Consider the following 25041-nt stretch of genomic DNA (forward strand, 5'->3'; position numbering starts at 1 on the left):
TGGTTGAAAAGTTTTAATGACTCCAACATAAGTGTATGTCATATTCCAACTTCAACTATATATTTAACCTAAACATTTATATAACCTAAATCCCCACCCTGTACCTAGAATAACCTTTATATAACCTAAATCCCCACCCTGTACCTAGAATAACCTTTATATAACCTAAATCCCCACCCTGTACCTAGAATAACCTTTATATAACCTAAATCCCCATCCTGTACCTAGAATAACCTTTATATAACCTAAATCCTCATCTTGTACCTAGAATAACCTTTATATAACCTAAATCCCCACCCTGTACCTAGAATAACATTTATATAACCTAAATCCTCACCCTGTACCTAGAATAACCTTTATATAACCTAAATCCCCATCCTGTACCTAGAATAACCTTTATATAACCTAAATCCACATCCTGTACCTAGAATAACCTTTATATAACCTAAATCCTCATCCTGTACCTAGAATAATCTTTATATAACCTAAATCCCCACCCTGTACCTAGAATAACCTTTATATAACCTAAATCCCCACCCTGTACCTAGAATAACCTTTATATAACCTAAATCCCCATCCTGTACCTAGAATAACCTTTATATAACCTAAATCCCCACCCTGTACCTAGAATAACCTTTATATAACCTAAAACCCCATCCTGTACCTAGAATAACCTTTATATAACCTAAATCCCCATCCTGTACCTAGAATAACCTTTATATAACCTAAATCCTCATCCTGTACCTAGAATAATCTTTATATAACCTAAATCCCCATCCTGTACCTAGAATAACCTTTATATAACCTAAATCCAAATCCTGTACCTAGAATAACCTTTATATAACCTAAATCCCCATCCTGTACCTAGAATAACCTTTACATAACCTATATCCCCATCCTGTACCTAGAATAACCTTTACATAACCTATATCCCCATCATGTACCTAGAATAACCTTTATATAACCTAAATCCCCATCCTGTACCTAGAATAACCTTTATAAAACCGAAATCCCCATCCTGTACATAGAATAACCTTTATATAACCTAAATCCTCATCCTGTACCTAGAATAACCTTTATATAACCTAAATCCCCATCCTGTACCTAGAATAACCTTTATATAACCTAAATCCCCATCCTGTACCTAGAATAACCTTTATATAACCTAAATCCCCACCCTGTACCTAGAATAACCTTTATATAACCTAAATCCCCACCCTGTACCTAGAATAACCTTTATATAACCTAAATCCCCATCCTGTACCTAGAATAACCTTTATATAACCTAAATCCCCACCCTGTACCTAGAATAACCTTTATATAACCTAAATCCCCATCCTGTACCTAGAATAACCTTTATATAACCTAAAACCCCATCCTGTACCTAGAATAACCTTTATATAACCTAAATCCCCATCCTGTACCTAGAATAACCTTTATATAACCTAAATCCTCATCCTGTACCTAGAATAATCTTTATATAACCTAAATCCCCATCCTGTACCTAGAATAACCTTTATATAACCTAAATCCCCATCCTGTACCTAGAATAACCTTTATATAACCTAAATCCCCATCCTGTACCTAGAATAACCTTTACATAACCTATATCCCCATCCTGTACCTAGAATAACCTTTACATAACCTATATCCCCATCATGTACCTAGAATAACCTTTATATAACCTAAATCCCCATCCTGTACCTAGAATAACCTTTATAAAACCTAAATCCCCATCCTGTACCTAGAATAACCTTTACATAACCTCTATCCCCATCCTGTACCTAGAATAACCTTTATATAACCTAAATCCCCATCCTGTACCTAGAATAACCTTTACATAACCTATATCCCCATCCTGTACCTATAATAACCTTTATATAACCTAAATCCCCATACTGTACCTAGAATAACCTTTACAAAACCTATATCCCCATCCTGTACCTATAATAACCTTTATATAACCTAAATCCCCATACTGTACCTAGAATAACCTTTATATAACCTAAATCCTCATCCTGTACCTAGAATAACCTTCATATAACCTAAATCCCCATCCTGTACATAGAATAACCTTTATATAACCTAAATCCTCATCCTGTACCTAGAATAACCTTTATATAACCTAAATCCCCATCCTGTACCTAGAATAACCTTTATATAACCTAAATCCCCATCCTGTACCTAGAATAACCTTTATATAACCTAAATCCCCACCCTGTACCTAGAATAACCTTTATATAACCTAAATCCCCACCCTGTACCTAGAATAACCTTTATATAACCTAAATCCCCATCCTGTACCTAGAATAACCTTTATATAACCTAAATCCCCATCCTGTACCTAGAATAACCTTTATATAACCTAAATCCCCATCCTGTACCTAGAATAACCTTTACATAACCTATATCCCCATCCTGTACCTAGAATAACCTTTACATAACCTATATCCCCATCATGTACCTAGAATAACCTTTATATAACCTAAATCCCCATCCTGTACCTAGAATAACCTTTATAAAACCTAAATCCCCATCCTGTACCTAGAATAACCTTTACATAACCTCTATCCCCATCCTGTACCTAGAATAACCTTTATATAACCTAAATCCCCATCCTGTACCTAGAATAACCTTTACATAACCTATATCCCCATCCTGTACCTATAATAACCTTTATATAACCTAAATCCCCATCCTGTACCTAGAATAACCTTTACAAAACCTATATCCCCATCCTGTACCTATAATAACCTTTATATAACCTAAATCCCCATACTGTACCTAGAATAACCTTTATATAACCTAAATCCTCATCCTGTACCTAGAATAACCTTCATATAACCTAAATCCCCATCCTGTACATAGAATAACCTTTATATAACCTAAATCCTCATCCTGTACCTAGAATAACCTTTATATAACCTAAATCCCCATCCTGTACCTAGAATAACCTTTATATAACCTAAATCCCCATCCTGTACCTAGAATAACCTTTATATAACCTAAATCCCCACCCTGTACCTAGAATAACCTTTATATAACCTAAATCCCCACCCTGTACCTAGAATAACCTTTATATAACCTAAATCCCCATCCTGTACCTAGAATAACCTTTATATAACCTAAATCCCCACCCTGTACCTAGAATAACCTTTATATAACCTAAATCCCCATCCTGTACCTAGAATAACCTTTATATAACCTAAATCCCCATACTGTACCTAGAATAACCTTTACAAAACCTATATCCCCATCCTGTACCTATAATAACCTTTATATAACCTAAATCCCCATACTGTACCTAGAATAACCTTTATATAACCTAAATCCTCATCCTGTACCTAGAATAACCTTCATATAACCTAAATCCCCATCCTGTACATAGAATAACCTTTATATAACCTAAATCCTCATCCTGTACCTAGAATAACCTTTATATAACCTAAATCCCCATCCTGTACCTAGAATAACCTTTATATAACCTAAATCCCCATCCTGTACCTAGAATAACCTTTATATAACCTAAATCCCCACCCTGTACCTAGAATAACCTTTATATAACCTAAATCCCCACCCTGTACCTAGAATAACCTTTATATAACCTAAATCCCCATCCTGTACCTAGAATAACCTTTATATAACCTAAATCCCCACCCTGTACCTAGAATAACCTTTATATAACCTAAATCCCCATCCTGTACCTAGAATAACCTTTATATAACCTAAAACCCCATCCTGTACCTAGAATAACCTTTATATAACCTAAATCCCCATCCTGTACCTAGAATAACCTTTATATAACCTAAATCCTCATCCTGTACCTAGAATAATCTTTATATAACCTAAATCCCCATCCTGTACCTAGAATAACCTTTATATAACCTAAATCCCCATCCTGTACCTAGAATAACCTTTATATAACCTAAATCCCCATCCTGTACCTAGAATAACCTTTACATAACCTATATCCCCATCCTGTACCTAGAATAACCTTTACATAACCTATATCCCCATCATGTACCTAGAATAACCTTTATATAACCTAAATCCCCATCCTGTACCTAGAATAACCTTTATAAAACCTAAATCCCCATCCTGTACCTAGAATAACCTTTACATAACCTCTATCCCCATCCTGTACCTAGAATAACCTTTATATAACCTAAATCCCCATCCTGTACCTAGAATAACCTTTACATAACCTATATCCCCATCCTGTACCTATAATAACCTTTATATAACCTAAATCCCCATACTGTACCTAGAATAACCTTTACAAAACCTATATCCCCATCCTGTACCTATAATAACCTTTATATAACCTAAATCCCCATACTGTACCTAGAATAACCTTTATATAACCTAAATCCTCATCCTGTACCTAGAATAACCTTCATATAACCTAAATCCCCATCCTGTACATAGAATAACCTTTATATAACCTAAATCCTCATCCTGTACCTAGAATAACCTTTATATAACCTAAATCCCCATCCTGTACCTAGAATAACCTTTATATAACCTAAATCCCCATCCTGTACCTAGAATAACCTTTATATAACCTAAATCCCCACCCTGTACCTAGAATAACCTTTATATAACCTAAATCCCCACCCTGTACCTAGAATAACCTTTATATAACCTAAATCCCCATCCTGTACCTAGAATAACCTTTATATAACCTAAATCCCCACCCTGTACCTAGAATAACCTTTATATAACCTAAATCCCCATCCTGTACCTAGAATAACCTTTATATAACCTAAAACCCCATCCTGTACCTAGAATAACCTTTATATAACCTAAATCCCCATCCTGTACCTAGAATAACCTTTATATAACCTAAATCCTCATCCTGTACCTAGAATAATCTTTATATAACCTAAATCCCCATCCTGTACCTAGAATAACCTTTATATAACCTAAATCCCCATCCTGTACCTAGAATAACCTTTATATAACCTAAATCCCCATCCTGTACCTAGAATAACCTTTACATAACCTAAATCCCCATCCTGTACCTAGAATAACCTTTACATAACCTATATCCCCATCATGTACCTAGAATAACCTTTATATAACCTAAATCCCCATCCTGTACCTAGAATAACCTTTATAAAACCTAAATCCCCATCCTGTACCTAGAATAACCTTTACATAACCTCTATCCCCATCCTGTACCTAGAATAACCTTTATATAACCTAAATCCCCATCCTGTACCTAGAATAACCTTTACATAACCTATATCCCCATCCTGTACCTATAATAACCTTTATATAACCTAAATCCCCATACTGTACCTAGAATAACCTTTACATAACCTATATCCCCATCCTGTACCTATAATAACCTTTATATAACCTAAATCCCCATACTGTACCTAGAATAACCTTTATATAACCTAAATCCTCATCCTGTACCTAGAATAACCTTCATATAACCTAAATCCCCATCCTGTACCTAGAATAACCTTTATATAACCTAAATCCCCATCCTGTACCTAGAATAACCTTTATATAACCTAAATCCTCATCCTGTACCTATAATAACCTTTATATAACCTAAATCCCCATCCTGTACCTAGAATAACCTTTATATAACCTATATCCCCATCCTGTACCTAGAATAACCTTTATATAACCTAAATCCTCATCCTGTACCTAGAATAACCTTTATATAACCTAAATCCCCATCCTGTACCTAGAATAACCTTTATATAACCTAAATCCCCATCCTGTACCTAGAATAACCTTTACATAACCTATATCCCCATCCTGTACCTATAATAACCTTTATATAACCTAAATCCCCATACTGTACCTAGAATAACCTTTATATAACCTAAATCCTCATCCTGTACCTAGAATAACCTTCATATAACCTAAATCCCCATCCTGTACCTAGAATAACCTTTATAAAACCTAAATCCCCATCCTGTACCTAGAATAACCTTTACATAACCTATATCCCCATCCTGTACCTAGAATAACCTTTATATAACCTAAATCCCCATCCTGTACCTAGAATAACCTTTATATAACCTAAATCCTCATCCTGTACCTAGAATAACCTTTATATAACCTAAATCCCCATCCTGTACCTAGAATAACCTTTATATAACCTATATCCCCATCCTGTACCTAGAATAACCTTTATATAACCTAAATCCCCATCCTGTACCTAGAATAACCTTTATACAACCTCAATCCCCATATGGTACCTAGAATAACCTTTATATAACCTAAATCCCCATCCTGTACCTAGAATAACCTTTATACAACCTCAATCCCCATCATGTACCTAGAATAACCTTTATATAACCTATATCCCCATCCTGTACCTAGAATAACCTTTATACAACCTCAATCCCCATATGGTACCTAGAATAACCTTTATATAACCTAAATCCCCATCCTGTACCTAGAAAAACCTTTATACAACCTCAATCCCCATCATGTACCTAGAATAACATTTATATAACCTCAATCAACTTCAACTCCAAGATCGCATAGCAGTTCAGACGTCTTTTGTCCTCGTCTTGTCGTGTCCTGTATATATATATATATTTACAACTTTTTTCACATACATTTTATTTTTATTTTCCATCAACTCATCTTCTAAACACTCTCCTGCAACCAGCCTCACCAATTTATATTTATAAAAAAGTATTATTTACCTCAGTAAATAATCGGACAATTTATTTATTTTTATTATTATTATGTTTTCTTCTCGGGCCTCTATAACTATATCTATTGTTCTTATTTTTGTTGTTGTTGTGTGATTTGGATTAATCCCCTCTACCACATGGAACCCCACTAATCTACTGACCGAACGCAAGAGGTGGCTAACAACAGACTCCATCCTATGCTAGCTTGCTACCGGTTGGCCTGGCTAGCTGTCTAAATCGCCGTGACCCTCAACCAACCTCTCCACTCACTGGACCCTTTTGATCACTCGACTAAGCATGCCTCTCCTTAATGTCAATATGTCTTGTCCATTGCTGTTCTGGTTAGTGTTTATTGGCTTATTTCACTGTAGAGCCTCTAGTCCTGCTCACTATACCTTATCCAACCTATTAGTTCCACCACCCACACATGCAATGACATCTCCTGGTTTCAATGATGTTTCTAGAGACAATATCTCTCTCTTCATCACTCAATACCTAGGTTTACCTCCACTGTATTCACATCCTACCTTACCTTTGTCTGTACATTATACCTTGATGCTATTTTATCGCCCCCAGAAACCTCCTTTTACTCTCTGTTCCAGACGTTCTAGACGACCAATTCTTATTGCTTTTAGCCGCACCCTTATTCTACTCCTCCTATGTTCCTCTGGCGATGTAGAGGTGAATCCAGGCCCTGCAGTGCTTAGCTCCACTCCTATTCCCCAGGCGCTCTCTTTTGACGACTTCTGTAACCGTAATAGCCTTGGTTTCATGCATGTTAACATTAGAAGCCTCCTCCCTAAGTTTGTTATATTCACTGCTTTAGCACACTCTGCCAACCCGGATGTTCTAGCTGTGTCTGAATTCTGGCTTAGGAAGACCACCAAAAATTCAGACATTTTAATTCCAAACTACAACATTTTCAGACAAGATAGAACTGCCAAAGGGGGCGGTGTTGCAATCTACTGCAAAGATAACCTGCAGAGTTCTGTCCTACTATCCAGGTCTGTACCCAAACAATTTGAACTTCTACTTTTAAAAATCCACCTCTCTAAAAACAAGTCTCTCACCGTTGCCGCCTGCTATAGACCACCCTCTGCCCCCAGCTGTGCTCTGGACACCATATGTGAACTGATTGCCCCCCATCTATCTTCAGAGCTCGTGCTGCTAGGCGACCTAAACTGGAACATGCTTAACACCCCAGCCATCCTACAATCTAAACTTGATGCCCTCAATCTCACACAAATTATCAATGAACCTACCAGGTACCTCCCCAAAGCCTTAAACACGGGCACCCTCATAGATATCATCCTAACCAACTTCCCCTCTAAATACACCTCTGCTGTCTTCAACCAAGATCTCAGCGATCACTGCCTCATTGCCTGCATCCGTAATGGGTCAGCGGTCAAACGACCTCCTCTCATCACTGTAAAACGCTCCCTGAAACACTTCAGCGAGCAGGCCTTTCTAATCGACCTGGCCGGGGTATCCTGGAAGGATATTGACCTCATCCCGTCAGTAGAGGATGCCTGGATATTTTTTAAAAATGCCTTCCTAACCATCTTAAATAAACATGCCCCATTCAAGAAATTTAGAACCAGGAACAGATATAGCCCTTGGTTCTCCCCAGACCTGACTGCCCTTAACCAACACAAAAACATCCTATGGCGTTCTGCATTAGCAGCGAACAGCCCCCGTGATATGCAGCTGTTCAGGGAAGCTAGAAACCATTATACACAGGCAGTTAGAAAAGCCAAGGCTAGCTTTTTCAAGCAGAAATTTGCTTCTTGCAACACTAACTCAAAAAAGTTCTGGGACACTGTAAAGTCCATGGAGAATAAGAACACCTCCTCCCAGCTGCCCACTGCACTGAAGATAGGAAACACTGTCACCACTGATAAATCCACCATAATTGAACATTTCAATAAGCATTTTTCTACTGCTGGCCATGCTTTCCACCTGGCTACTCCTACCCCTGTCAACAGCACTGCACCCCCAACAGCAACTCGCCCAAGCCTTCCCCATTTCTCCTTCTCCCAAATCCATTCAGCTGATGTTCTGAAAGAGCTGCAAAATCTGGACCCCTACAAATCAGCCGGGCTAGACAATCTGGACCCTTTCTTTCTAAAATTATCTGCCGAAATTGTTGCCACCCCTATTACTAGCCTGTTCAACCTCTCTTTCGTGTCGTCTGAGATTCCCATAGATTGGAAAGCAGCTGCGGTCATCCCCCTCTTCAAAGGGGGGGACACTCTTGACCCAAACTGCTACAGACCTATATCTATCCTACCATGCCTTTCTAAGGTCTTCGAAAGCCAAGTCAACAAACAGATTACCGACCATTTTGAATCTCACCATACCTTCTCTGCTATGCAATCTGGTTTCAGAGCTGGTCATGGGTGCACCTCAGCCACGCTCAAGGTCCTAAACGATATCTTAACCGCCATCGATAAGAAACATTACTGTGCAGCCGTATTCATTGATCTGGCCAAGGCTTTCGACTCTGTCAATCACCACATCCTCATCGGCAGACTCAACAGCCTTGGTTTCTCAAATGATTGCCTCGCCTGGTTCACCAACTACTTCTCTGATAGAGTTCAGTGTGTCAAATCGGAGGGTCTGTTGTCCGGACCTCTGGCAGTCTCTATGGGGGTGCCACAGGGTTCAATTCTTGGACCGACTCTCTTCTCTGTATACATCAATGAGGTCGCTCTTGCTGCTGGTGAGTCTCTGATCCACCTCTTCGCAGACGACACCATTCTGTATACTTCCGGCCCTTCTTTGGACACTGTGTTAACAACCCTCCAGGCAAGCTTCAATGCCATACAACTCTCCTTCCGTGGCCTCCAATTGCTCTTAAATACAAGTAAAACTAAATGCATGCTCTTCAACCGATCGCTACCTGCACCTACCCGCCTGTCCAACATCACTACTCTGGACGGCTCTGACTTAGAATACGTGGACAACTACAAATACTTAGGTGTCTGGTTAGACTGTAAACTCTCCTTCCAGACCCATATCAAACATCTCCAATCCAAAGTTAAATCTAGAATTGTCTTCCTATTTCGCAACAAAGCATCCTTCACTCATGCTGCCAAACATACCCTTGTAAAACTGACCATCCTACCAATCCTCGACTTTGGCGATGTAATTTACAAAATAGCCTCCAATACCCTACTCAACAAATTGGATGCAGTCTATCACAGTGCAATCCGTTTTGTCACCAAAGCCCCATATACTACCCACCATTGCGACCTGTACGCTCTCGTTGGCTGGCCCTCGCTTCATACTCGTCGCCAAACCCACTGGCTCCATGTCATCTACAAGACCCTGCTAGGTAAAGTCCCCCCTTATCTCAGCTCGCTGGTCACCATAGCATCTCCCACCTGTAGCACACGCTCCAGCAGGTATATCTCTCTAGTCACCCCCAAAACCAATTCTTTCTTTGGCCGCCTCTCTTTCCAGTTCTCTGCTGCCAATGACTGGAACGAACTACAAAAATCTCTGAAACTGGAAACACTTATCTCCCTCACTAGCTTTAAGCACCAACTGTCAGAGCAGCTCACAGATTACTGCACCTGTACATAGCCCACCTATAATTTATCCCTATCAACTACCTCTTTCCCAACTGTATTTAATTTATTTATTTATTTTGCTCCTTTGCACCCCATTATTTTTATTTCTACTTTGCACATTCTTCCATTGCAAAACTACCATTCCAGTGTTTTACTTGCTATATTGTATTTACCTTGCCACCAAGGCCTTTTTTGCCTTTACCTCCCTTCTCACCTCATTTGCTCACATTGTATATAGACTTGTTTATACTTTATTATTGACTGTATGTTTGTTTTACTCCATGTGTAACTCTGTGTTGTTGTATCTGTCGAACTGCTTTGCTTTATCTTGGCCAGGTCGCAATTGTAAATGAGAACTTGTTCTCAACTTGCCTACCTGGTTAAATAAAGGTAAAATAAATAAAAAATAAAAAAAATCCTAATTTCAGGTTATGTCGATATAGGACTTGTTTTAATGTGGATATACGTAGATACTTTTGTACCTGTTTCCTCCAGCATCTTCACAAGATCCTTTGCTGTTGTTCTGGGATTGATTTGCACTTTTCGCACCAAAGTACGTTCATCTCTAGGAGACAGAACGCATCTCTTCCTGAGCGGTATGATGGCTGCGTGGTCCCATGGTGTTTATACTTGCGTACTATTGTTTGTACAGATGAACATGGTACCTTCATGTGTTTGGAAATTGCTCCCAAGGATGAATCAGACTTGTGGAGGTCTACAATTTTTTCTCTGAGGTCTTGGCTGATTTATTTTTGATTTTCCCATGATGTCAAGCAAAGAGGCACTGAGTTTGAAGGTAGGCCTTGAAATACATCCACAGGTACACCTCCAATTGACCCAAATTATGTCAATTAGCCTATCAGAAGCTTCTAAAGCCATGACATAATTTTCTGGAATTTTCCAAGCTGTTTAAAGGCACAGTCAACTTAGTGTATGTTAACTTCTGACCCACTGGATTTATGATACAGTGAATTATAAGTGAAATAATATGTCTGTAAACAATTGTTGGAAATTTTACTTGTGTCATGCACAAAGTAGATGTCCTAATCGACTTGCCAAAACTATAGTTAGTTAACAAGAAATTTGGTTGAAAAGTTTTAATGACTCCAACATAAGTGTATGTCATATTCCAACTTCAACTATATATTTAACCTAAACATTTATATAACCTAAATCCCCACCCTGTACCTAGAATAACCTTTATATAACCTAAATCCCCACCCTGTACCTAGAATAACCTTTATATAACCTAAATCCGAACCCTGTACCTAGAATAACCTTTATATAACCTAAATCCCCATCCTGTACCTAGAATAACCTTTATATAACCTAAATCCTCATCTTGTACCTAGAATAACCTTTATATAACCTAAATCCCCACCCTGTACCTAGAATAACCTTTATATAACCTAAATCCTCACCCTGTACCTAGAATAAACTTTATATAACCTAAATCCCCATCCTGTACCTAGAATAACCTTTATATAACCTAAATCCACATCCTGTACCTAGAATAACCTTTATATAACCTAAATCCTCATCCTGTACCTAGAATAATCTTTATATAACCTAAATCCCCACCCTGTACCTAGAATAACCTTTATATAACCTAAATCCCCACCCTGTACCTAGAATAACCTTTATATAACCTAAATCCCCATCCTGTACCTAGAATAACCTTTACATAACCTATATCCCCATCCTGTACCTAGAATAACCTTTACATAACCTAAATCCCCATCCTGTACCTAGAATAACCTTTATATAACCTAAATCCCCATCCTGTACCTAGAATAACCTTTACATAACCTATATCCCCATCCTGTACCTATAATAACCTTTATATAACCTAAATCCCCATACTGTACCTAGAATAACCTTTATATAACCTAAATCCTCATCCTGTACCTAGAATAACCTTTATATAACCTAAATCCCCATCCTGTACCTAGAATAACCTTTATATAACCTAAATCCCCATCCTGTACCTAGAATAACCTTTACATAACCTATATCCCCATCCTGTACCTATAATAGCCTTTATATAACCTAAATCCCCATACTGTACCTAGAATAACCTTTATATAACCTAAATCCTCATCCTGTACCTAGAATAACCTTTATATAACCTAAATCCCGATCCTGTACCTAGAATAACCTTTTTATAACCTAAATCCCCATCCTGTACCTAGAATAACCTTTATATAACCTAAATCCTCATCCTGTACCTAGAATAACCTTTATATAACCTAAATCCCCATCCTGTACCTAGAATAACCTTTATATAACCTAAATCCTCACCCTGTACCTAGAATAACCTTTATATAACCTAAATCCCCATCCTGTACCTAGAATAACCTTTATATAACCTAAATCCCCATCCTGTACCTAGAATAACCTTTATATAACCTAAATCCCCATCCTGTACCTAGAATAACCTTTATATAACCTAAATCCTCATCCTGTACCTAGAATAATCTTTATATAACCTAAATCCCCACCCTGTACCTAGAATAACCTTTATATAACCTAAAACCCCATCCTGTACCTAGAATAACCTTTATATAACCTAAATCCCCATCCTGTACCTAGAATAACCTTTACATAACCTATATCCCCATCCTGTAACTAGAATAACCTTTATATAACCTAAATCCCCATCCTGTACCTAGAATAACCTTTATATAACCTAAAACCCCATCCTGTACCTAGAATAACCTTTATATAACCTAAATCCCCATCCTGTACCTAGAATAACCTTTACATAACCTATATCCCCATCCTGTACCTAGAATAACCTTTATATAACCTAAATCCCCATCCTGTACCTAGAATAACCTTTATATAACCTAAATCCTCATCCTGTACCTAGAATAACCTTTATATAACCTAAATCCCCATCCTGTACCTAGAATAACCTTTATATAACCTATATCCCCATCCTGTACCTAGAATAACCTTTATATAACCTAAATCCCCATCCTGTACCTAGAATAACCTTTACATAACCTATATCCCCATCCTGTACCTAGAATAACCTTTATACAACCTCAATCCCCATATGGTACCTAGAATAACCTTTATATAACCTAAATCCCCATCCTGTACCTAGAATAACCTTTATATAACCTAAATCCCCATCCTGTACCTAGAATAACCTTTATATAACCTAAATCCCCATCCTGTACCTAGAATAACCTTTATATAACCTAAATCCCCATCCTGTACTTAGAATAACATTTTTATAACCTAAATCCCCATCCTGTGGATAGAATACCATTTGCCAGTTCCAGAAAACCTACATCACCCTATGGCTAGTTCTTAGGACAAAATAAATCACTGTCCTACCTTTAATAAACTCTAGAATCACATTTGCTATAGTAGTTTCAAATACCATCCAACCATATCACATTAGCCCAATAGAGGGAGATATATTTCTGGAAAATGGAAGACATCCTCTGGCTTGACTATCATCATCATCATCACACAGCGATTAACCAAGTCAGACAGGTGCTACTTCTCCTCTGCTGGCCTCATTAACTTTGTTAAAAGTCGTGCTAGCAGCACTTTATCTTTAAGTGCACCTGATCTAATCACATATGCAGGCCTGGTGGGAATAGAGAGGAAAGTGAATGACGAGATATATACTTCCAGGCTATTTTGAGAGAGAGAGAGAGAGAGAGAGAGAGAGAGAGAGAGAGAGAGAGAGAATATAGAGAGAGAGAGAGAGGGAGAGAGAGAGAGAGAATAGAGAGAGAGAGAGAGAATAGAGAGAGAGAGAGAGAGAGAGAGAGAGAGAGAGAGAGAAGAGAGAGAGAGAGAGAGAGAGAGAGAGAGAGAGAGAGAGAGAGAGAGAGAGAGAGAGAGAGAGAAAGAAAGAAAGAAAGAAAGAAAGAAAGAAAGAAAGAAAGAAAGAAAGAAAGAAAGAAAGAAAGAAAGAAAGAAAGATGAAAGAGAGAAACAGGGTGTGGGGGGAGAGAAAATTATTTTATTTTTTAAATCTTTAAAAAAAAATTGTTGTGGATTGTTTCAAATCACAAGTGTGTTTGGGAAGCCCGCAATTTGGGTAGTGAACTTGGCAAATTATGTGTGAAGATAATGTGTCTTGAGTATAATTTAAAATGTTGCATCAAGAAGAAGGGGAGGGGTTGTGGTGGAGATATGGTGTGTCTCCAGAATGCATATAGGAAAGTGCCCATTTGGCAATGTCATATTTTTTATTGTCTTAACTCACCAAGTACACCACCATTTTTTTAACCGGGCCTAACATAAGTCAACGTAGTCTGTTATTTTAACATCCATTGTGAATGATAGTTACTCTTACCATAGTTAAATCTTACCAACACTCCGGGCCACGGTAAACACCAAGCCTCGGTGTGAAAGAACCAAATATCATGATCTGATGATCCCATATATCCACTGGAAACATCATTCAAAAACAGCTTTCTGTCCCGGGCTCACTGGCACAGGAAATAGGCTTGTTGACACAGTGTTGTGAGTTTGTTTGTGACAGCTTGGGGGCCAGAACCTGTGATAATTTGACTCAATGTCGAACTTCACTAAGCAACAGCTCAAGTCAAGACAGATAGAACAGGAGGCTGACAGGCGGAGAAGAGTGATTATGTGATTGAAAGAACCTGAATTTTCATCAGGATGTTTTCTACTGTTTTATTTTGTCGGCTGTTTAAAAATATATATATATATATATTTCACCTTTATTTAACCAGGTACTCAACTGTATTTTACTTAGTTGATGGGTGAAGTTATTTTCCTACTGCTGAATTGGCCATCTATGAGTTATATGCTCTCGTTTCTTTAGCCGCCAAAGGATCATTGTATATTGTGTATCTATGTGTTTATATGGCAGAGGCTAGTGCTCTCGCCTTAGTTTAATTTCTACTTTCACATTTTTATCATTTTACTTCAGATTTGTATGATTAACCACATGGCAATGATTTTGAGAAACAAAAACGTCATTATTGAAATTAAAATGTAATTCGAATATGTGCATATATAAATATAAATATCTGTCACGCAGATCCTAGAAACGGTAAGATAAATTGTAAGTTTCCCCAAACTTGAAATTCATGAGCTGCCTATGGTCTTTACACGAGCGCACACATAGGAGATCCTGTGAAAAAACGGGGCCGCCTACGGAAATCAAATGCCCGTCCAACTGATTAGTTCTGGCGCCGGGTATGGAGCTGCATCCCACAGAGCGGTAAGGGCAGGCTGGGAGTCTAGTCTAGTCCATCAGAGAGCCAGCCATAGTAACGCCCATGTCTGTCTGTCTGTCTGTCTGTCTGTCTAGACTGTCTGTCTAGACTGTCTGTCTGTCTGTCTGTAGATACAGACAGACAGACAGACAGACAGACAGACAGACAGACAGACAGACAGACAGACAGACAGACAGACAGACAGACAGAAAAGGAGAGAGAGTGGGGGGGAGAGAATGAATGATTTTCTTTTTTTAAAGAGAGAGAATATTATTTTGCTTTCCTCACTCACCAGGGTGAGTGGGTAAATTATGAGAACGGAAACAAAGAACAACTAAGACAAACTACAGACATCATCATCACTCCATAAAAGTAATATTGTGGTGTTAGGAGCTGTTTCTGGGCAGCGTTAGGAGCTGTGTTTGGGCAGCATTAGGAGCTGTGTCTGGGCAGCTTTCGGAGCTGTGTTTGGGCAGCGTTAGGAGCTTTGTCTGGGCAGCGTTAGGAGCTGTGTTTGGGCAGCACTAGGAGCTGTGTCTGGGCAGCGTTAGGAGCTGTGTCTGGGCAGCACTAGGAGCTGTGTCTGGGCAGCGTTAGGAGCTGTGTCTGGGCAGCTTTAGGAGCTGTGTTTGGGCAGCGTTAGGAGCTGTGTTTGGGCAGCGTTAGGAGCTGTGTCTGGGCAGCTTTAGGAGCTGTGTTTGGGCAGCGTTAGGAGCTGTGTCTGGACAGCGTTAGGAGCTGTGTTTGGGCAGCGTTAGGAGCTGTGTTTGGGCAGCGTTAGGAGCTGTGTCTGGGCAGCTTTAGGAGCTGTGTTTGGGCAGCGTTAGGAGCTGTGTTTGGGCAGCGTTAGGAGCTGTGTCTGGGCAGCGTTAGGAGCTGTGTTTTGGCAGCACTAGGAGCTGTGTTTGTGTGTTTAGATGCCAGGTGTGTCTTTGCCTTACCTCTCTGCCTCTTTACTCTGTTACATTTCAATCATTGCAATCTCTCTTTCTCTCTCTACCACCCACCTGCTTTGTGCTCTCTCTTCTTCTATCCTATCTATCATTAGGCTCGTTAGTGTTGGCCGTGGCCTCTGTCTATTTTCGCCTCCTCTGATGGCTTTGTCTTTCCTCTCTTATTCCCCCTCTCTCCATCCATCCTCCCTCTCTCCATCCTCCATCCTCCCTCTCCCCATCCCCCTTCTCTCCATCCTCCATCCTCCCTCTCTCCATCCTCCATCCTCCCTCTCTCCATCCTCCATCCTCCCTCTCCCCATCCCCCTTCTCTCCATCCTCCATCCTCCCTCTCTCCATCCTCCATCCTCCCTCTCTCCATCCTCCATCCTCCCTCTCTCCATCCTCCATCCTCTCTCTCCCCATCCTCCCTCTCTCCATCCTCCATCCTCCCTCTCCCCATCCTCCCTCTCTCCATCCTCCATCCTCCCTCTCCCCATCCTCCCTCTCTCCATCCTCCATCCTCCCTCTCCCCATCCTCCATCCTCCCTCTCTCCATCCTCCATCCTCCCTCTCTCCATCCATCCTCCCTCTCTCCATCCTCCATCCTCCCTCTCTCCATCCTCCCTCTCTCCATCCTCCATCCTCCCTCTCTCCATCCTCCATCTCTCCATCCTCCATCCTCCCTCACTCCATCCATCCTCCCTCTCCCCATCCTCCATCCTCCATCTCTCCATCCATCCTCCCTCTCTCCATCCATCCTCCCTCTCCCCATCCTCCATCCTCCCTCTCTCCATCCTCCATCTCTCCATCCTCCATCCTCCCTCACTCCATCCATCCTCCCTCTCCCCATCCTCCATCCTCCATCTCTCCATCCATCCTCCCTCTCTCCATCCATCCTCCCTCTCCCCATCCTCCATCCTCCCTCTCCACATCCCCCTTCTCTCCATACCCCTCCATAACGTTCCCACTTGCCTGGCATGTTATAGACCTAATGCACACTGCTCAAAATGCTAAGCTACAATCGGTAGCTCTCTCTCTCTCTCTCTCTCTCTCTCTCTCTCTCTCTCTCTCTCTCTCTCTCTCTCTTCCCCTGCCTGCCTTTCATCTGTCTCCTCCCTCACATCTCTCTGTCTCCTCCCTCACCCCCTCTTTCTCCCCCCTCACCCCCTCTGTGGGTGGCTGAAGGGATTAAATTATCCTGAATAGGTATTAAATTAGCTCAGTGAATAGATATTAAATTAGCTCAGTGTATAGGTATTAAATTAGCTCGGTGAATAGGTATTAAATTAGCTCAGTGAATAGGTATTAAATTAGCATGGTGAATAGGTATTAAATTAGCTCAGTGAATAGATATTAAATTAGCTCAGTGTATAGGTATTAAATTAGCTCAGTGTATAGGTATTAAATTAGCTCGTTGTATAGTATAGGGATTAAATTAGCTCAGTGTATAGGTATTAAATTAGCTCGTTGTATAGTATAGGGATTAAATTAGCTCAGTGTATAGGTATTAAATTAGCTCGTTGTATAGTATAGGGATTAAATTAGCTCAGTGTATAGGTATTAAATTAGCTCGTTGTATAGATATTAAATTAGCTCAGTGTATAGGTATTAAATAAGCTCAGTGTATAGGTATTAAATTAGCTCAGTGAATAGGTATTAAATTAGCTCGTTGTATAGTTATTAAATTAGCTCAGTGAATAGGTATTAAATTAGCTCAGTGAATAGGTATTAAATTAGCTCAGTGTATAGGTATTAAATTAGCTCGGTGTATAGATATTAAATTAGCATGGTGAATAGGTATTAAATTAGCTCAGTGAATAGGTATTAAATTAGCTCAGTGAATAGGTATTAAATTAGCTCAGTGTATAGGTATTAAATTAGCTCGTTGTATAGGTATTAAATTAGCTCAGTGTATAGGTATTAAATTAGCTCAGTGTATAGGTATTAAATTAGCTCAGTGAATAGGTATTAAATTAGCTCAGTGAATAGGTATTAAATTAGCTCAGTGAATAGGTATTAAATTAGCTCAGTGAATAGGTATTAAATTAGCTCAGTGAATAGGTATTAAATTAGCTCAGTGAATAGGTATTAAATTAGCTCAGTGTATAGGTATTACATTAGCTCGTTGTATAGGTATTAAATTAGCTCAGTGTATAGGTATTAAATTAGCTCGCTGTATAGGTATTTAATTAGCCTGGTGAATAGGTATTTAATTAGCCTGGTGAATAGGTATTTAATTAGCCTGGTGAATAGGGATTAAATTAGCTCAGTGAATAGGGATTAAATTAGCTCAGTGAATAGGTATTAAATTAGCTCCCTGTATAGGTATTAAATTAGCCTGGTGAATAGGTATTTAATTAGCCTGGTGAATAGGGATTAATTTAGCTCAGTGAATAGGGATTAAATTAGCTCAGTGAATAGGTATTAAATTAGCTCAGTGTATAGGTATTAAATTAGCTCGCTGTATAGGTATTAAATTAGCCTGGTGAATAGGTATTTAATTAGCCTGGTGAATAGGGATTAAATTAGCTCAGTGTATAGGGATTAAATTAGCTCAGTTAATAGATATTAGATTAGCTCAGTGTATAGATAGATAGTAAATTAGCTCAGTGAATAGGTATTAAATTAGCTTGGTGAATAGGGATTAAATTAGCTCAGTGAATAGGTATTAAATTAGCTTGTTGTATAGGTATTAAATTAGCTCAGTGAATAGATATTAAATTAGCTCGTTGTATAGGTATTAAATTAGCTCAGTGAATAGGTATTAAATTAACTCGTTGTATAGGTATTAAATTAGCTCAGTGAATAGGTATTAAATTAGCTCAGTGTATAGGTATTAAATTAGCTCGTTGTATAGGTATTAAATTAGCTCAGTGAATAGATATTAAATTAGCTCGTTGTATAGGTATTAAATTAGCTCAGTGAATAGGTATTAAATTAGCTTGTTGTATAGGTATTAAATTAGCTCAGTGAATAGGTATTAAATTAGCTCAGTGAATAGGTATTAAATTAGCTCGTTGTATAGGTATTAAATTAGCTCAGTGAATAGGTATTAAATTAGCCTGGTGAATAGGTATTTAATTAGCCTGGTGAATAGGGATTAAATTAGCTCAGTGAATAGGGATTAAATTAGCTCAGTGAATAGGTATTAAATTAGCTCAGTGTATAGGTATTAAATTAGCTCTCTGTATAGGTATTAAATTAGCCTGGTGAATAGGTATTTAATTAGCCTGGTGAATAGGGATTAAATTAGCTCAGTGTATAGGGATTAAATTAGCTCAGTTAATAGATATTAGATTAGCTCAGTGTATAGATAGATAGTAAATTAGCTCAGTGAATAGGTATTAAATTAGCTTGGTGAATAGGGATTAAATTAGCTCAGTGAATAGGTATTAAATTAGCTCAGTGTATAGGTATTACATTAGCTTGTTGTATAGGTATTAAATTAGCTCAGTGAATAGATATTAAATTAGCTCGTTGTATAGGTATTAAATTAGCTCAGTGAATAGGTATTAAATTAACTCGTTGTATAGGTATTAAATTAGCTCAGTGAATAGGTATTAAATTAGCTCAGTGTATAGGTATTAAATTAGCTCGTTGTATAGGTATTAAATTAGCTCAGTGAATAGATATTAAATTAGCTCGTTGTATAGGTATTAAATTAGCTCAGTGAATAGGTATTAAATTAGCTTGTTGTATAGGTATTAAATTAGCTCAGTGAATAGGTATTAAATTAGCTCAGTGAATAGGTATTAAATTAGCTCGTTGTATAGGTATTAAATTAGCTCAGTGAATAGGTATTAAATTAGCTCAGTGAATAGGTATTACATTAGCTCAGTGAATAGGTATTAAATTAGCTCAGTGAATAGATATTAAATTAGCTCAGTGTATAGGTATTAAATTAGCTCAGTGAATAGGTATTAAATTAGCTCAGTGTATAGGTATTAAATTAGCTCAGTGTATAGGTATTAAATTAGCTCAGTGAATAGGTATTAAATTAGCTCAGTGAATAGGTATTAAATTAGCTCAGTGTATAGGTATTAAATTAGCTCAGTGTATAGGTATTAAATTAGCTCAGTGAATAGGTATTAAATTAGCTTGTTGTATAGGTATTAAATTAGCTCGGTGAATAGGTATTAAATTAGCTCGGTGAATAGGTATTAAATTAGCTCAGTGTGTAGGTATTAAATTAGCTAGGTGAATAGGTATTAAATTAGCTCAGTGAATAGGTATTAAATTAGCTCAGTGTATAGGTATTAAATTAGCTCAGTGAATAGGTATTAAATTAGCTCAGTGTGTAGGTATTAAATTAGCTAGGTGAATAGGTATTAAATTAGCTCAGTGAATAGGTATTAAATTAGCTCAGTGTATAGGTATTAAATTAGCTCAGTGAATAGGTATTAAATTAGCTCGTTGTATAGGTATTAAATTAGCTCGGTGAATAGGTATTAAATTAGCTCGGTGAATAGGTATTAAATTAGCTCAGTGTGTAGGTATTAAATTAGCTAGGTGAATAGGTATTAAATTAGCTCAGTGAATAGGAATTTAATTAGCCCGGTGAATAGGGATTAAATTAGTCCGATGTCTAGGGATTCAATTAGCCCGGTGTCTAGGGATTCAATTAGCCCGGTGCATAGGGATTCAATTAGCCCGGTGCATAGGGATTCAATTAGCCCGGTGTCTAGGGATTCAATTAGCCCGGTGCCTAGGGATTCAATTAGCCCGGTGCATAGGGATTCAATTAGCCCGGTGTCTAGGGATTCAATTAGCCCGGTGTCTAGGGATTCAATTAGCCCGGTGTCTAGGGATTCAATTAGCTCGGTGTCTAGGGATTCAATTAGCCCGGTGTCTAGGGATTCAATTAGCCCGGTGTCTAGGGATTCAATTAGCCCGGTGTATAGGGAGGGGTTAAATCAGTCCCGTGTATAGGGATTACACACACTACATAACTGATCCGCTACCACACCACAGGAGGCTGCTGAGGGGAGGATGGCTCATAATAATGCCTGGAATGGAGTAAATGGAATATAGTATTAACCACCTGGAAACCATGTGTTTGATTTGTTCGATATCATTCAATTGATTCCATTCCAGCTATTGCTATGAGCACGTCCTCCCCAGTTAAGGGACCACGGTCCGCCTCTGTACCACACCACCTAATCCAGGCCTAATGAATATGTCATGGCTGACACACAGACAGCAGCAGAGTGCCTCTTCACTGTAGTCACACGATACAGAGGCATAGGCTGCTTCCCAAAGGGCACCCTATTCCCTATAGAGTGCACTGTAAAAAGAAAAAATATAGCACTATGAAGGAAAAACTGTGCCCTTTGGAATGCAGGCATAGTGACAAACTGGTTTATTTACAGTGCCTATTCCAGTCACAGTACTGGAAGTTATAGTACACTCATTCACTGTGTTAGATGAGAAAACAGGCTATTTCCATATCCAGTTGTTCTTACTGTAGGTTCAATAACAAGAGACAGTGGAGTGAGGCAACGTGAGACTGCAGTAGGTTCAATAGAACAAGAAACAGTGGAGTGAGGCAACCTGAGACTGCAGTAGGTTCACTAGAACAAGAGACAGTGGAGTGAGGCAACGTGAGACTGCAGTAGGTTCAATAGAACAAGAAACAGTGGAGTGAGGCAACGTGAGACTGCAGTAGGTTCAATAGAACAAGAAACAGTGGAGTGAGGCAACGTGAGACTGCAGTAGGTTCAATAGAACAAGAAACAGTGGAGTGAGGCAACGTGAGACTGCAGTAGGTTCAATAGAACAAGAAACAGTGGAGTGAGGCAACGTGAGACTGCAGTAGGTTCAATAGAACAAGAGACAGTGGAGTGAGGCAACTTGAGACTGCAGTAGGTTCAATAGAACAAGAAACAGTGGAGTGAGGCAACGTGAGACTGCAGTAGGTTCAATAGAATACGAGACTGTGGAGTCAAGCAATCTGAAACTACAGTAGATTCAATAGAATACGAGACTGTGGAGTCAAGCAATCTGAGACTACAGTAGATTCAATAGAATACAAGACTGTGGAGTCAAGCAATCTGAGACTACAGTAGATTCAATAGAATACGAGACTGTGGAGTCAAGCAATCTGAGACCACAGTAGATTCAATAGAATACAAGACTGTGGAGTCAAGCAATCTGAGACTACAGTAGATTCAATAGAATACAAGACTGTGGAGTCAAGCAATCTGAGACTACAGTAGATTCAATAGAATACGAGACTGTGGAGTCAAGCAATCTGAGACTACAGTAGATTCAATAGAATACAAGACTGTGGAGTCAAGCAATCTGAGACTACAGTAGATTCAATAGAATACGAGACTGTGGAGTCAAGCAATCTGAGACTACAGTAGATTCAATAGAATACGAGACTGTGGAGTCAAGCAATCTGAGACTACAGTAGATTCAATAGAACAAGAAACAGTGGAGTGAGGCAACGTGAGACTACAGTAGGTTCAATAGAACAAGAAACAGTGGAGTGAGGCAACGTGAGACTGCAGTAGGTTCAATAGAACAAGAAACAGTGGAGTGAGGCAACGTGAGACTGCAGTAGGTTCAATAGAACAAGAAACAGTGGAGTGAGGCAACGTGAGACTGCAGTAGGTTCAATAGAATACGAGAATGTTGAATCAGGCAACTCAAGACTACAGTAGATTCAAAAGAATACAAGACTGTGGAGTCAAGCAATCTGAGACTACAGTAGGTTCAATAGAATACGAGACTGTGGGGTCTGGCAACATGAGACTACAGTAGGTTCAATAGAATACGAGACTGTGGGGTCTGGCAACATGAGACTACAGTAGGTTCAATAGAATACGAGACTGTGGGGTCTGGCAACATGAGACTACAGTAGGTTCAATAGAATACGAGACTGTGGGGTCTGGCAACATGAGACTACAGTAGGTTCAATAGAATACGAGACTGTGGGGTCTGGCAACATGAGACTACAGTAGGTTCAATAGAATACGAGACTGTGGGGTCTGGCAACATGAGACTACAGTAGGTTCAATAGAATACGAGACTGTGGGGTCTGGCAACATGAGACTACAGTAGGTTCAATAGAATACGAGACTGTGGGGTCTGGCAACATGAGACTACAGTAGGTTCAATAGAATACGAGACTGTGGAGTCTGGCAACATGAGACTACAGTAGGTTCAATAGAATACGAGACTGTGGGGTCTGGCAACATGAGACTACAGTAGGTTCAATAGAATACGAGACTGTGGGGTCTGGCAACATGAGACTACAATAGGTTCAATAGAATACGAGACTGTGGGGTCTGGCAACATGAGACTACAGTAGGTTCAATAAAATACGAGACTGTGGGGTCTGGCAACATGAGACTACAGTAGGTTCAATAGAATACGAGACTGTGGGGTCTAGCAACATGAGACTACAGTAGGTTCAATAGAATACGAGACTGTGGGGTCTGGCAACATGAGACTACAGTAGGTTCAATAGAATACGAGACTGTGGGGTCTGGCAACATGAGACTACAGTAGGTTCAATAGAATACGAGACTGTGGGGTCTGGCAACATGAGACTACAGTAGGTTCAATAGAATACGAGACTGTGGAGTCTGGCAACATGAGACTACAGTAGGTTCAATAGAATACGAGACTGTGGGGTCTGGCAACATGAGACTACAGTAGGTTCAATAGAATACGAGACTGTGGGGTCTGGCAACATGAGACTACAATAGGTTCAATAGAATACGAGACTGTGGGGTCTGGCAACATGAGACTACAGTAGGTTCAATAAAATACGAGACTGTGGGGTCTGGCAACATGAGACTACAGTAGGTTCAATAGAATACGAGACTGTGGGGTCTAGCAACATGAGACTACAGTAGGTTCAAAACAACAAGAGCTACTTAACTTATCCTGAATCTACATTCAAATATATTATGATTTTTGAGTTCATGCTATTCAGTACAATTATTTAGGGTAAATGAATACACTGTTCTTTTGAACATGTGAGTGAATAATTTGTGTCAATCATTTCCTGTGTCAATCATTTAATGGCAAGTAGTCATCTTCCATAAAGTACACTGTCATAATCTCCCAGTGAGCTCCATAGACGGCCAAGTCCCCTGTCTGAGCCTCAGCGCAGAGACAAGAGGGGGTACATGATCCTAGACCAGTACTCCCACGCTCAGACTTTTACAATCCATCATCACTGGGGCCATGTTCCTACCCATCCAGGACATCTACTTGAAACGGTGCCTGAGGAAGTCTCGCAGCATCCTCAAGGACCCCACACACCCCAGCCATGAGCTGTTTTCTTCCTTACCATCGGTATTGGAGCATGAGGTCTGACACCAACAGGCTCAGTTTCTATCTACAAGCCATCAGAATGCTGAACACTTGAACTGGACTGACCACCTGCACTGATTCTCTACACACGCGCACACACACATTTATGCTACACACACATCCCAACATGGGCCAGCATCCCTGTGGAACGCTTACAACACCTTGTAGAGTCCATGCCCCAACAACTTGAGGCTGTTCCTAATGTTTGGTATACTCAGTGTATTCTGTGGGTGTACAGTATTTTGCATATAGTACACTTGGTGTCAGACACAGTGGATGATTGAGGAGCTGTGTAAATGCTCCCAAGTGGCGCACT

General features: G+C 39.3%; 2 protein-coding genes across 2 annotated transcripts in view; one reads left to right on the forward strand and one right to left on the reverse strand.

The window, feature by feature from the left end:
- The window catches only part of LOC139416851 (neural cell adhesion molecule L1-like), a 135315-nt gene that overhangs the window by 93792 nt on the left and 16482 nt on the right, over positions 1-25041 (reverse strand). The window lies entirely within an intron of this gene.
- LOC139417606 (mucin-2-like) overlaps positions 24597-25041 on the forward strand; it is a 50950-nt gene continuing 50505 nt past the window's right edge. The window contains exon 1 of the mRNA XM_071166819.1: positions 24597-24707. Coding sequence (XP_071022920.1) covers positions 24597-24707 — 111 coding nt within the window. The remainder of the gene's footprint in view (positions 24708-25041) is intronic.

The sequence above is a fragment of the Oncorhynchus clarkii genome, chromosome 9 (genome assembly GCF_045791955.1).
Source record: "Oncorhynchus clarkii lewisi isolate Uvic-CL-2024 chromosome 9, UVic_Ocla_1.0, whole genome shotgun sequence".
In the NCBI taxonomy this organism is placed as follows: domain Eukaryota; kingdom Metazoa; phylum Chordata; class Actinopteri; order Salmoniformes; family Salmonidae; genus Oncorhynchus; species Oncorhynchus clarkii.